Source organism: Scylla paramamosain, chromosome 5, assembly GCF_035594125.1.
Source record: "Scylla paramamosain isolate STU-SP2022 chromosome 5, ASM3559412v1, whole genome shotgun sequence".
In the NCBI taxonomy this organism is placed as follows: domain Eukaryota; kingdom Metazoa; phylum Arthropoda; class Malacostraca; order Decapoda; family Portunidae; genus Scylla; species Scylla paramamosain.
Window position 1 is genome coordinate 16996692 of NC_087155.1, and position 14810 is coordinate 17011501.

At 46.2% G+C, this 14810-nt stretch overlaps 1 protein-coding gene across 6 annotated transcripts in view; it reads right to left on the bottom strand.

The window, feature by feature from the left end:
* Window positions 1-14810, bottom strand: part of LOC135100596 (uncharacterized) — a 412487-nt gene that overhangs the window by 287949 nt on the left and 109728 nt on the right. For all 6 annotated transcript variants that reach the window (XM_064003656.1, XM_064003654.1, XM_064003657.1 and 3 more), the window contains one exon: window positions 9836-9957. Coding sequence is in view for 2 of the 6 variants with exons in the window: in XM_064003648.1 (XP_063859718.1) it covers window positions 9836-9957 (122 nt within the window). In the remaining 4 variants the exon portion in view is untranslated. The remainder of the gene's footprint in view (window positions 1-9835; window positions 9958-14810) is intronic.

Below are 14810 nucleotides of genomic sequence, written 5' to 3' on the forward strand. Positions count from 1 at the left end.
TAAATGGATAACTAAATGACAGAAAAATGCACCAGAGAGAGAGAGAGAGAGAGAGAGAGAGAGAGAGAGAGAGAGAGAGAGAGAGAGAGAGAGAGAGAGAGACGGATGAGTGAGAGTCGGCAGTAATTAGTTAAACTTTTCTCTCCTACTTCAAACTTTTCTCTTTCTTCTTCGTTCAAGTTTGTCTCCTCTTTATTTTCTCTTCTCTCTCTTGCTTCTCCTTTCTCTTTCTACTTGATACGCTTTTATCCTCTCTTTTTCCTCTTTCCCAGTTTTTATGACCTTTTCTTTGATGCTTTATTTGATCTTTCTCTCTCTCTCTCTCTCTCTCTCTCTCTCTCTCTCTCTCTCTCTCTCTCTCTCTCTCTCTCTCTCTCTCTCTCTCTCTCTCTGTGTGTGTGTGTGTGTGTGTGTGTGTGTGTTGGTGGGTGGGGGAGTTTTTTTTTTTTTTTTTTTTTGCATCCCCAATGACGAAAGTAACCCGAACCTTCACCCATCAATAATTCATCACTTACTTTTATCTCTACCCACCACCTCATTCCTTTCTTCCTTCTTTTCTTCTTAAACATTATATAATCCACTTTAAACTTTTCCCTTTCCTTTCCCTTTTACTTCATCACAATCTTCCTCGCCTTTATAACTCCTTTGCAGAGACGCATTAGCACTTAACACCACCACCACAACCTACAACCACCACCACCACCACCTAACACGTACACCACCTACACCTTCACCTATCCATTAGTGACACTGGCGGGCAAAAACCACCTTCAGCGCAGCCGTCTGCTAGGCATTCTGGGACCGCCGGCGTGTGTGTGTGATCACTGTGAGAGCTTTCTTCGGTGATGGAGAAATATGACACTTTAACGACCCAGCCACACACAGCTTCCCGCCGCGGCCACACGACAGGTAGGTGGTGGTGGTGGTGGTGGTGGTGATGGTGGTGGTGGTATAAGGTGATGAAAAAGGAGAAAAGTTGCGTAATGAAAGGAAAACATTTGTTTTATGATTCTTATTGGTTTTTGAAGTTAAAATTTCCTAGATTTTTCACTTCTTTGGAGTTATTGTTTCTCTTGCCTGGCTGGCTGGCTGTATATAGTTTGTATGTTTGTCTGTTTGTGGTATATATGTCTGTTTGTAGTTTGTATGTATGTGTATGTTTGTAGTCTGTCTGTCTGTCTTTTTCTGTCTGTCTTTTTTTTTCTCTCTCTCTCTCTCTCTCTCTCTCTCTCTCTCTCTCTCTCTCTCTCTCTCTCTCTCTCTCTCTCTCTCTCTCTCTCTCTCTCTCTCTCTTTATCGACAGGTGTCACTACTTCACTTCAGGACAAATACCTCAGCCAACTCTCACCATTCATCTCTGTCTACTGTCCCCCTAATCGAGTTCACTTTGGCCAACTTTCTGATCTGACTCTCCATCACTTGTTCCCTCCGCCTCGCCTCTCCTCCTCACAGTCGCTGCCATTCCATTTGTCCCTCTGACTATCTGTCTGTTTGTCTTCTGTTATAGTGTAACATGACTTGTCCTTCTTTGTTATTTTATTATATTTAGAGGAATTTTAAGTGTGCATCTGGTTGGTGTAAGTATTTTTGTTGTTGTTGTAGTTGTTGTTGTAGTTGTTGTTGTTGTTGTTGTTGTTGTTGTTGTTGTTGTTGTCGCTATTAATGTTTTTTTCCCCCTATTTTGATGTGTTATTTTCTCTTTTACTTCTGGCTTGTGGTTTAGAGGTATTTTAAGTATCTATTTAGTTTCTCTACATTACTTTTTCTTTTTCATCGTCTTTTTTTCTCCCCCTCCCTTGTGACGTGGTGTTGTTTTCTCTTCCAGCTTCAGTAAGTATGTGTTTCTTTCAAAACTGTACAAATTTCTAATGTAAAACGTACGTTCAGGCCAATAAGATAACTCTGTGATCTACTTTCCAAATATAAACGTAAAACTACATCTAGAAAAAAAAAGTCAAATTTCTCACTAAAAATATTAATACACATCCTTCATCTAATTCCACACCACATAAACTAAATTTGCAGAACGAACTGAAATGTGTGTAAATTTCCAAGTCACTTTTAACTGTTTAGAAAGATCAACACACATCCTCCTTCTGATTCCACGCCCATGAACTAAATTTACAGAATGGAGTGAAATGTGTGTAAATTTTCCATGTCACGGTGAACTGTTTGGAAGCATTACAAACATTAGCTGGGCGACGCGACGTTCAACAAGGCACAAGGAGAGGGGAGGCGGCGAGGGGACGCGGCGTGGGCACGAGGGGAAGAAGTCACCAGCTGTCTCAGTGTTTATCTCCGCCAGATGGTGAGTCTCGCAGGCACTCCGCCAAATGCGATACACACACACACACACACACACACACACACACACACACACACACACACACACACAATAGGCGCTAACACAACACACCTGCAACATTTACACGTTCCTGAGACATTTACTGAGAGAGAGAGAGAGAGAGAGAGAGAGAGAGAGAGAGAGAGAGAGAGAGAGAGAGAGAGAGAGAGAGAGAGAGATGGAAAATGGTAAACAAATATTTAATGAAGCAAAACTGCGCCATTAGGAAAAAGTGACTCTCCTTATCCTCTTTCCTTCATTAAAGAGAAACCAGGGACAGGCACACCACCACCACCACCACCACCACCACCACCAACACAACTACCACCACCACTACAACGTACACTAACATTGAGGAGAGACAGATACCACCACCAAAAACAAGAACACAATTCACCACCACCACTACTACCACTACTACCCCCCCAACTACCACCACCACCACCACTAAAACGTACACTAACACCTTCTCCTCCTCCTCCTCCTCCTCCTCCTCCTCCTCCTCCTCCTCCTGTACCATCAAGACCCTACTTCCCTTGCAGCAGGTCGCCTCCATAACCACATCAAGCCTGAGTTTCAGACCCAAAGAAGCTCCTGAGAACGTGATAGGTGTGTGTGTGTGTGTGTGTGTGTGTGTGTGTGTGTGTGTGTGTAGTGTGTGGGTGTGTGTGTGTATGTGGGTGGAAGGCTGGGTTGTGTGTGTGAGTGGGTGGGTGGGTGGTTGGGTGTGGTAGAAGTAGTAGTAGTAGTAGTAGTAGTAGTAGTAGTAGTAGTAGTAGTAGTAATTGCTGTTTTTGTTGTTGTAGTGGTATGGTGGTATCAATAGCAGCAGCAGTAGTAGTAGTAGTAGTAGTAGTAGTAGTAGTAGTAGTAGTAGTAGTAGTAGTAGTAGTAGTAGTAGTAGAGTAGTAGTTGTTGTTGTAGTAGAATAGTAGTTGTTGTTGTAGTGGTGGTGGTGGTGGTGGTCGTGGTAGTAGGAGGAGGAGGAAGAGGAGGAGGAGGAGGACAAAAGGAAGAAGAGGAGGAGGAGCAAGACGAAGGGTGGGACAAAGAAAATGAGAAGGAGCAATAAAAAATAACAAAAATAAAAAACAAAAATAAAAGTAAAACTAAATCAATAAGTAAATAACAAGAGAAGATGTACACGAATAAAAAGCTACGCAGTTTATGCTCCTCTCTTGTCAGTGAAGAAAAAAGAAAAAAAGTGGCGATACGATACCAACAGAATATGCAAGTGTAATGGATGAACGCTGCACTCAACTTGCGTTCCTCTTTAAGCACCTGAGACTAATGAGGCGCGTTAATCCCGTGTGTTCCTCGATACGGTGTGTTGTAGGAAGTGCTGGGCGTGGAGAGAGAGAGAGAGAGAGGAGAGAGAGAGAGAGAGAGAGAGAGAGAGAGAGAGAGAGAGAGAGAGAGAGAGAGAGAGAGAGAGAGAAGGAAAGGAGATATACAGTGAGAGAAAATGTTAAAGAAAAAGAAAGAAAGGAGGAGAAGGATGAATAAAGACAAAGAGGGAAAGAAAGATAGAGAGGGAGCGAGAGATGAACAATAAAGCAATGCATTCCTAGAATTATAAAACAAACACGCATTCTTCTACCATTACAAAAACAAACATACGTAAATTTACCCCAAACTAGACAGCGAGAGACAAACGAAGGCGAGATGGAGATAAACGGACGAAAAATGAGCCCAACAAAGAGACGAGAGGAGGGATGCCGTGTAGCACAGAACACCAGTAAAATCAACAAAACAAATGCATCAGAAAGTTATGAGCCTCTGTGGACCTTTAAATCTTCTGTGTGTGTGTGTGTGTGTGTGTAAAGACATGAGTAGCTGCCAACAGTCTAAGGTCATACTGTTTTTTGTTTTTTTTCTCCCAACTAAGTTTTCATTATTCTATTTCCATTTACGTTCATTTACTTCCTTTCCTTCAAGATGTCCCTTTCTTTCACTTTACACTTGCCTTTGTATTGCTGCTCCCTTTTGTTCCTTATTTTTTTTCTTTCTTTAATGCCCAGTTTCCCTTCTTCAATTTTCCATACCTTGTTTCTTTTGCAATACACCCTTTGCCCTTTAAAATATCCTTTCCATCGCCGTTCACAGCATCCCTTCACTTTACAACCCATCCGTCCCCTCCAACGCATCCTCTCTTACGTTCCCTTCACTAAACTCTTTCCCTTTTCACCGTCCTTCTCCCCCTCTACAATAACCGAACTCCCTCACATTTCTCCTTTTCTCCCAATACCTATTCCTTTTACTGTATCCTTACATCCCTGCTCGTCCCTTCGTCCCCTCGCAATATCCTGGCCTCACCGTGTCTCCCGTGCTCTCGGTGATAGCCTGGATAACACCGTCCATCACCTCTGGCATTATAAAAGGCTTGAAACATTGTTCTGATATCACGACAGGTTTTCAACGTCCTTCTGACACCCAGGAAACCTTGCAATGTTTTCCCGTCCTGAGTTACAGAGCTACAATCTTTTATTTTCATATTTGTTTGACATGAATGACAGGCTTGTATATTTCTGAAGTTGTAACTGACTTTCGGTGTTCGTGTGACGTCGATAACATCAATTTAGAAAGCTTCTGGTGTCAGGAAACAGGCTCGGGACACACCGGTTTAAAGACTTGTCATGTTCCTCTCCCGTCACTGATAACTTTGCGAGGTTTTATAACTTTGTGAGACATGCAACGTCTATGCTGATTTATATCTTTTGCTGTTCTGCGGGACATTCCTCAACTGTCCTGAGCTTTATTAATTACTTTGCTCCACTGTCAAATGATAAAACAATGAAAGATTGCTAGCAGATTGAAATTCTTTCAAGGAGTCACGTAATTTATAGATTAGAACATCGGAAGGCATAGTTAAAAGGCAGTAATTTACTAGTGCATGTCCCTCACCTTTACAGCCATGGCAATCTTCAAAGTAAATTAGAATAAACGAGGAAAAGATATTCTTATTTCTTCTATAAGAGCAAATTCTTTGATGCAGTTCCCCATACATGCATATCCATTTTCTTCGGTGCGCGGTGTAAACAAAAGGGTCAGGGGATCAACACTCGGAAGGCAGGGAACGTTTTCTTTCATAAGCCGCGTGGAAACACGTGAATACACGAAGAAAACTTTAATGATAAACTCACCACTGACTTAATTACTAACAAACTTGGTAATGAATATTAAGTCGTGTAATCAAATGCTGCAGATATTAATGAGAAGGAGAGTTTCACTGCAACCGCCGAGTTTCGTGCATGGAATGTTGGCAGGCAGTCAGGACAAGCACGCAGGAGAGACACAGGCCGGGCGGGGTTATGTGGGGACGAGTGTTATTCTGAGTGTATCATGACCTCGCTCTTTTCCTGTTCTTGCACCACCTACTTTTCCTCCATCCCCACCATTTTCTCCTCTCCTCTCATTTGGTTTTCTTTCTTTCTTACTGTTCACTATTCTAGCTTCTTTTCCCTGCGTCACTTTATTCCCCACCATCTCCTCGTCATCTCCTCGTCACAATGAACTTATTTTTTCAGTATATCCAAACAAAGGCTGAAAGTCAATTTAATACAAGTTTTTGAAAGCTTTAGAGTATCTGACGGCATTACCTTAAACATATTTCGGTAAGCTGTTCGTTAAATGAAACTTATCTCTTTTCTTTGAGTCATTATTTTATTATGTTTGGAACAGAGTTGCCGCGCAAGTAATGAACAGTAGTTTTTTTTTTTCCAAAACCTTCAAAACCTTCATCTCCATTATCGTTTCAGTAAAAAATTCAAATAATTTTTCCATTTGCCTTACTGCTGCATCACATTGGACAGTGAAGCTTCTGAAGACCCCGCTACCAACTTGATATCTTTATTCCACAAGTACTCCTTTGAACACCCAACTTTAGCAGGCATTCAAGTAATGACGATTTCTATAAACGACTCATGGATTTCACTGTCACATGTCGGTCGGACGGCTTCTTGCAGCTTCCCTTATATTTTTATATTTTTAATGTTTTTTTTTTTTAGCAAGTAACACAGTGCACGCCAGAAGACTATATGTAACCTGCTACAGCCGTGATGCTATTAATGCTTTTGATTTCCTATGTTCCCATGGCAAGTAACGCCCACCGGCCAATAATACGAGGGTAAGGAGACAGAGAGAGAGGGAGAGAGAGAGAGAGGGGAGCTGGTTAGTGCGTGACATAGACTATACGGGTGTGTGGCCCCAGCAAATTGAAGCACACGCCATAGCCACGCATGCAAATTGGTGTACTAAACCTTCCTAACACTTTGCCTTCATTTCCACTACAAATGGCATCCTCTCTCTCTCTCTCTCTCTCTCTCTCTCTCTCTCTCTCTCTCTCTCTCTCTCTCTCTCTCTCTCTCTCTCTCTCTCTCTCTCTCTCTCTCTCCCTGTGTGTGTGTGTGTGTGTGTGTGTGATTAAATGAACACACACACACACACACACACACACAACCAAACTTTCAGAAAGGTATAATTATCGCCATTATCGCTCTTACCAGATGAAAGGGAGGAGGAAGAGGAGGAGGAGCGGGAGGAGGAGGAGAAGGGGGGAAGGTGTATGATGGGCGTCTGGAGATGAAATTAACACTGGTGGATAGAGGAGATAGGAAGAAAAGGGCAGGAGGAGGAGGAGGAGGAGGAGGAGGAGGAGGAGGAGGAGGAGGAGGAGGAGGAGGAAGGTGGCACTGGGAAGAATTGAAGATCATTACAAAAGTGGTGTGGAGGAGGAAGAGGAGGAGGAGGAGGAAGGAGAAGAAGAGCAGGAAGTAGAGAATGGAATAGATGAAGAGAACAGAAGGGATGATGAAAAACGGAGAGAGAGAGAGAGAGAGAGAGAGAGAGAGAGAGAGAGAGAGAGAGAGAGAGAGAGAGAGAGAGATTGCGTTACTGCGGCACTATTAAAGAATCATTATACGCAGTAATTATATAGTTATTATTTTTTTCATTTCATTATTACTTGGTTTTCATTACATCCCACGTGACCAGAGAGAGAGAGAGAGAGAGAGAGAGAGAGAGAGAGAGAAATGGAAGCAGACGAGACAAAAAAAAAAATTAGGGGAAAAAAGTTGAATGCTTACCAAGAAAGAAACTGAAAAATGTAAGAAAAGTAAAAAGGATGGAAATCTTTTTATCTTTTTTACGAAAGTTACGAGGAAACTGATGAGGAATTGGCAATGGGAAGAGAAATGGCGGAATGAGGTGGAATGGAAATGAAATGGTTGGAATGTGAGAAAAAAAAAGGGATTAAGGATAAAAAAAATGAGAGAGAGAGAGAGAGAGAGAGAGAGAGAGAGAGAGAGAGAGAGAGAGAGAGAGAGAGAGAGAATATGACGAACCGATAACTTACATTAGGAAAGAATTTTCAAGATAAGATCAAGTTAAGATTCTTGTCACCTATATAAAAGAAGAAGAAGAAGAAAAAGAAGAAGAAATAAAAAGAAACAGGAAATAAAAAGAAGAAAAAGAACAAGAACAAAACAAAAACAACAAGAACAAGAACAACAACGAGAACAAAAGAAGAAATAGATAAAAAAAAATAAAAAATAAAAAAATAAAATGAATATGACTCACAGAAAAGACGAACACCAAAAAAAAAAAGATGAAAGAAAAAAGCAAGAAAAAAATAAGAAAAATAAGAAAAAAAATGCTGAGCTCAGGTAAAAGCAGAGGCAGGTGAGTCACGCCTTTATAAACGCTCCTGATTCACCTCCCTTAAAAGCTCCCTCAGGAACGCCCTTGACAAATTAAACACGACGAAGGAAAGCAAGAAGAACGACGAAAGAAAAGCGTACAAAACTTTTCACCGCAGACCAAACGACTAACACACCAACAAAAATAGTGTGTGTGTGTGTGTGTGTGTGTGTGTGTGTGTGTAAGGCGTCTGCCCCCCTCCTCCTCCTCCCACAATGCACTATGTCACAGAGAAGATAGTATCGTAAAGGTTGAGACGTGGGAGAGGCAGAGGCAGAGGAGGAGGAGGAGGAGGAGGAGGAGGAGGAGGAAACAACAGTAGTGGTGACGTAAGAATCGTTTTTGATATTGTTTATGTTGTTGTCTTTGTTGTTTTTGTTGTTATTGTTGTTAGTGGTAGTGTTAGTGACATTAGATAAACAACAACTCCTCCACCTTCACCACCTCCTCCTCCTCCTCCTCTTCCTCCTTCCCCTCCCCTTCCTCTTTTCCTCAGGTGGTGTAAGCGGCCCCAGGGTACAGCAAGCGGGAGTGGAAGACAGATTGGAAGTGAGACGAAGGAGGAGAGAGGGGTCAAAGAGATGAAGACAGGCAAGGTGTGTGTGTGTGTGTGTGTGTGTGTGTGTGTGTGTGTGTGTCGCCACCACCCACACCCACACCACCACGTCAATACATCGTCCAGACACCTCCTCCCCCTCTCCCCCAATCGACCCCCCTTCTCTCTCTCTCTCTCTCTCTCTCTCTCTCTCTCTCTCTCTCTCTCTCTCTCTCTCTCTCTCTCTCTCTCTCTCTCTCTCTCTCTCTCTCTCTCTCTCTCTCTCTCAGCTTCCCTCCCCTACACACACACACACACACACACACACACACACACACACACACACACACACACACACACACACTACCCATCTATGTGATATATGGCAGCAATTGTTCATTTTTATTCCATGCATACAAATTTTTACTCTTGCATCACATCCTGTTGTGTTACGAAGAGTGTTTTAATTTCCTATATGCATTTTCTCTCTTTTTTTTATTTATTTATTTTCTTGTCTTTTCTCTAGTTTCGTAATCTACGTATCGTATTTTCTATTGAGTCTGTGTTACGTCAGTGTCTTGCTGTGTTGCAATGTTTGTATTTCAGTTTTGTGTGTTTGTCCTTCATGCATCTACGTGTGTGTGTGTTTGGGTGGGCGGGTAGTTCGGTGGATGGCTGTGTGTGTGTGTGTGTGTGTGTGTGTGTGTGTGTGTGTGTGTGTGTGTGTGTGTGTGTATGTGTGTGTGTGGTTAGGTGCGTGGATGGGTGGGTGGATGGGTGGATGGGGTGGGTGGGTGTGTGTTTATGGGCGGGTGGATGAGGGTGTGGAGAGAGAGAGAGAGAGAGAGAGAGAGAGAGAGAGAGAGAGAGAGAGAGAGAGAGAGAGAGAGAGAGAGAGAGAGAGAGAGAGAGAGAGATTCTAAAAGTACTAATGTAGTTTAGATAAGTTTCGTCATTTTCCTCAGCACCACCAACACTCTCCGTTCCATCCACACCTCGTTAGGAAAAAATAATAATAAGTAACAATGACCCTGTGTGTGTGTGTGTGTGTGTGTGTGTGTGTGTGTGTGTGTGTGTGTGTGTGTGTGTTTCGTACCCAACCCAAGCAACAAAGCTCTAGAAACCACTACATCCCTTGATTGAGACTGCTGGACCCCTGACAGAGGCGCAGTGGGCGGTGAAAGGGCAATTGACGGACTGATAGTGGCAGTAAATGTGTCACTCGAAGCAATACAGTTACCGCTGGGGGCTCCACTTACCTATGTTGCGTCTAACGGAGGAGATATGTCCGTTGGCGGCGACCACGGTGGAGGCGGAGGTACTGGAGGAGCAGATGGAGGTAGAAGAGGAGAAGTTGTTCCCAGATGGCTCTTCGCTGTTACTGCAGGAGAGAACAAGGAAATGGGTGAGTAGGAAATAGGGAGTTGCAGTGTAATAGAATGTTAAGGTATTGAATTGTTTGGTGTTTTCGTTATGCTGTGTGTTTTTTTCTCTTTCTGTAATTGAAAGATAACTGGGATACACAAATATAGGGAAGAAAAATGGCGGGGAAGATTCCTTCATGAAAAAATCAATCCGAAATGATACCAAAAATGACACTCTCTAAACCTTGCCTACCTTAAATTTACGTAACCTAACCTAACATAACATAAGGATAATTTTCTTTTAAGGGTAATAACATGTTGTGGATGAAAAGTTTGCTGGAGAAATATGACTGTGGGAATGTATTAGATGGCCAGTTATCAAAGTTACGTGCTTTAGAGAACTCACGATAGACCATCAATTCCTCTTATGTTCTTGACCGGTAGGCATTTCTGCTGTACCTATATTCTGTGAAGCTTAGATTATAACCTGTTCGACTCTTGACCAGCAGGGGCACAGGAAACGCAGGTAACAGTGCAGGTGTTTATTCACAGAAGGTGTGAACAGAAGGCTGGAGGTAGGTGATCTCCCGGCGCCAGGCCGCGCACTTCCACTTAACACGTATGACTGAAGCCTAGCTCGTTCACTCATACACGTATTCATGCCTCACACAAGTCTCGCTCATTCACTCGTTCACACAACTAGCTAACAACCACACACCTCCCCCGAGACATAAGGAAGATTCCTTTTCTTTGTTATGGCTACCGTAACACATGAAACAAAGTTACAATGATTGAAGTACAGAAAACACGGTACATATACACAAAACAAACACAGCGTACAATGAACACGTACGACTAATCGTAGGTGCTACGGTGCCACCGCACCTGCAGTCGTCTCGGCTCCCTACGCTGTCGGCTGCTTCGACGCTCTGGTTGCTCTCGGCCACGGTGTACCCCGTTACCCTGATGCTCCGGGCTGCCGGGATGGTGGTGTTCCTCGTGACCCTGATGCTGAAGCGCTGCACCGCCATGAGCGGTGTGCTGCTCGACAGGAAGGGGAGCAAGAGGTCTGTGTGGGCGTAGGTGTCTTCTATTACGCCACATCACGCGACCGCTGCCCATCTTGATGAGGTAGTCTCTCCTTCGCCCAACAGCCACGATGACACCCAGGCGATCCCAGAGGCCTGTCGTGTGATCTTGAACGTCGACGTGGCCACCGAGGTGCAGGAGAGGAAGAGTACGGGCGGACGCGTCGTGGCGAAGTTTCGCTTTCTTCCTCAGTCGCTCTGCCTTGGCGTCGCACTCATCAGCAGCGCGCTGCCACTGCTGAGCGTATGAGCGATGATGAGCCGGGACACAGGACCTCATAGGATGACCGAAGAGGACTTGTGCTGGTGATCGCCCTTCCGCCCTCGGAGTGTTGCGCAGTTCCAGCAACCCGCGAGCGAACGCATCCTCGTCCAGGTGTCCCTGCTGTGTGGTCGTGAGGATCAGCTTCTTCACGGACTTGACCGCTGCCTCGGCGTGACCATTGGAGCGTGGATAATGAGGTGAAGATACACGATGCTCCACCCCCCATCGAGCCAGGAAGCGCCGTACCGATGAAGAAGTGAACTGCGGTCCACCGTCAGTCCTCAGGAGAACAGGCACGCCCGTGTCGGCGAACACACCCCGAAGGACACGAACGAGCTGATCAGCCGATGCTGGACGTGAGCATGCAGACACGTGAGGCCACCCAGACAAGCGATCTACATACACGAGGTATGTACGGCCTGCTGCGTGGAAGTAGTCTGCAGAAACTGACTCAAACACCCTGCTGGGTGTGTCCGTGTCCTGCCAGAGAGGTTCGTTGGCTTGGCTTGGTAGGAGTGGACGGCATAGTGAGCATCCAGAAACGACGTTCTCAACGTCTCTGTCCATACCAGGCCAGTACACCGTTTGTCGGGCCCGTCGCTTGGTGCGCTCCATCCCCTGATGACTGTCATGGAGTCGCTCTAGTGTTTCTCGGCGGAGGCTGTGAGGAATAAGAAGCCTCGGCCCGTAAACCACCAGGTCGTCGTCTACGGCCAGCAGACTGCGCACCGGCCAGTACGTACGCAAGCGGTGATCGAGGTCGTGGCAATGATCAGGGAAGCCCTCGATGATGACGTTCTTGAGCAAGCAGTACTCCCCGTCTCTTGCTGCTGCGGCACGTACCATTTCCACAGTCTGATCCTGGAGTGGTGCTAAGCGGACGCCGTCCTCATTGGTGGCAGATAACGCTGAGATGACCGCTGAGTGGAGAGGGTCGAGGTCACCAGAAGTAGCAGCATCCTCTTCCTCCACTGGGTCCTGTACTGGAGCACGTGAGAGGGCGTCGGGCACACAGTGTGTCGATCCCTTTTGCCAGCTTGCTGTGAAAGAATACTGAGCAAGCTTCTCCCTCATGCGCTGCAGCCGCAGGTTCTCTATTTCTCCCAACAACTTGCTATTGAGGAGAGGTATCAGCGGGCGGTGGTCGAGCACTAGATCGAAGTGAGGGAGTCCTTTCAGGTAGGTGCCACATTTCCTGACTGCCCAGACGATTGCAGCCATTTCCAACTCTATTACTGCATAGCGGCTCTCTGTGTCTGTAACAAATCTTGACCCGCATTGCACCATCTTCCACTGGTCACTGTGCTTCTGCAGGAGAACGAATCCAAATCCGTGCATCCTTGAGGCGTCAGTCTGTAGCATCGTTGGTAATGATGGGTCGAAGTATGCCAAGACAGGTGGGCTGACGAGACACTGTTTCACCTTCTCAAACGCCTCTTCATGGTTAGGAGACCAGCACCAACTGTTCTTCGGGCGTAAGAGATCTCTGAGGGGTTGTGCAGCTGCAGCCACAGCAGGAGAAAAGCTTCCAAGCTGGTTTGTAAGACCCATGAATGATCGTAAGTCGGTGATGTGCTGTGGTCGTGGGAAGTCAGAGATTGCCTTAACTTTCTTTGAGTCTGTCGTGTAGCCTTGTCCAGAAACAGAGTAACCACAGTAATCTACCACTCTTTCCGCGAATGTAAACTTCTGTGGGTTGAGAGTGATGCCGTGCTGGTCACACCGCCGCACAATCTGAATGACATGGGCTAAGTGCGCACTGTAGGTGGAGTCATAGGCCAGGATGTCGTCCACGATCTTGATGGTGTTAGGTATGTCGCCGAGAGCTTGGTCTCCTCGACGGTTATACTCGTCTCCAGACGAGACGAGACCCATAACCGCTCGCCGAAACTTGTACCGACCCCAAGGTGTTATGAAGCAGGTTAAATCCTGGTCTTCTTCTCTAATGGGGACTTGAAAATACCCCATCTTGGCATCAAGAGTGGTGAACCAAACTGCTCCGGTCCCGATCGAGGCGATGGCGTCATGAGGTGAGCGCACTGGATACACGGGCCTCTTCACGTAACGGTTGAGTCGTGTCAGGTCAACACACAGCCTTACACCAGATGTCTTTTTTGGGACAGGCACGATGGGGTGGCACCATGCCGTAGGGTAGTCCACACTCTCGATGATTCCCTTGTTAAGCAGCTCTTCCAACTGGCTCTTAATTTCTTCACGCCAATTGTAAGGGATTGTACGAGATGCTGTTACGGCGAAGGGTCGAGCGTCGTCTGTCAACTCGATGGCCATGGATCCACCAGCCATTGCACGTAAACCTTCCTTTGCTTCGAAGACGCTGGGAAAGGCCTTGATCACAGCAGCAGCGTGCCCCGCACGCTGCTGTGGCGTTGGGTCGTAGGAATGAGGCCAGCTGATCACTTCTGTGGGCGTAGATAGAGGTGGCTGCGAGGCGGTCGGGTACTTGATGGAGCTGTTGCCGGTGTGCTGTTCTTCCCTGCGTAGCGGTCGGATTTGAGCCGGAAAATCTTCGGGGAGGATTCCGAGAGCGATGGAATCGTACCAGCTAAGCAGCGCCCCCTTCACCTCCTTCACCACGCTCACAACAGTCTCAGCTTCCCTGTCGCCCAGTTGCAAGTGCGACGAGAAAGTTCCTACACAGGTGAGGGGGTGATTACCGACAGCATAAAGTCCATCACCATCAGCGGGCGCCAAGCTGGAGGGCGGGATTCCAAGGAGTGTTGCCGTGTCGAGGCCAATAACGGTCGTTTCGGCCCCAGAGTCAGGAGTCCACGTAATCTTGTCTCTTCCAGCGGGATGTGTGGCGGTAATGAGCACCTGGGGCGCAGGTCGTGCCGTCACCGTCTTTGTGTATACGCCTGATAAGAGCTGGTATACACTGGCACTGGCTCCCCGCCTCGGGCCTGCACCGCGATGAGGAGAGACAGTTGAGGAACTCCTCGAAGCTCCTCGTCGTTTCCTCACTGTCTGCTGACATACACTCGCAAAATGCCCTCTTTTCCCGCAGTTACGACACACTTTATCTATTGCCTGGCATCCCCTTTTGTCACTGCGACAATCTTTGCCACAACGATAACAGCCCGTGGGGCTTGAGCCCCCGAAACTGCCCTTCCTGTAGTTCGAGACAGCGTTCACACCATGGCTCGAAGAGTGAGAGCCGCCCCTTAGTACTGCACTACACTGGTTAGCGCTCTCTGATGCTCTGCAAATATCTATGGCGTTTTCAAGGGTGAGTTTCTTGTTTTCCAGCATGCGTTTCAGAGCCACTTCGTCTCGTGTCCCAACGACAATTCTGTCACGCAGCTGATGGTTTATGCACTGGTCGCAAAAGTCACAGAAATTGGCGATTTCCTTTACAGCACATAAAAAGTCGTCAAAACCTTCTTGCGTTTCTTGCACGCGGGAGTAGAAGTCTCTTCTATCCATGATGATGTTGCGCTGGCTTCGCAGGTACTCACACATTGCATCGAGGATGGTTCTTAACTCCGCGTCTCTCGGT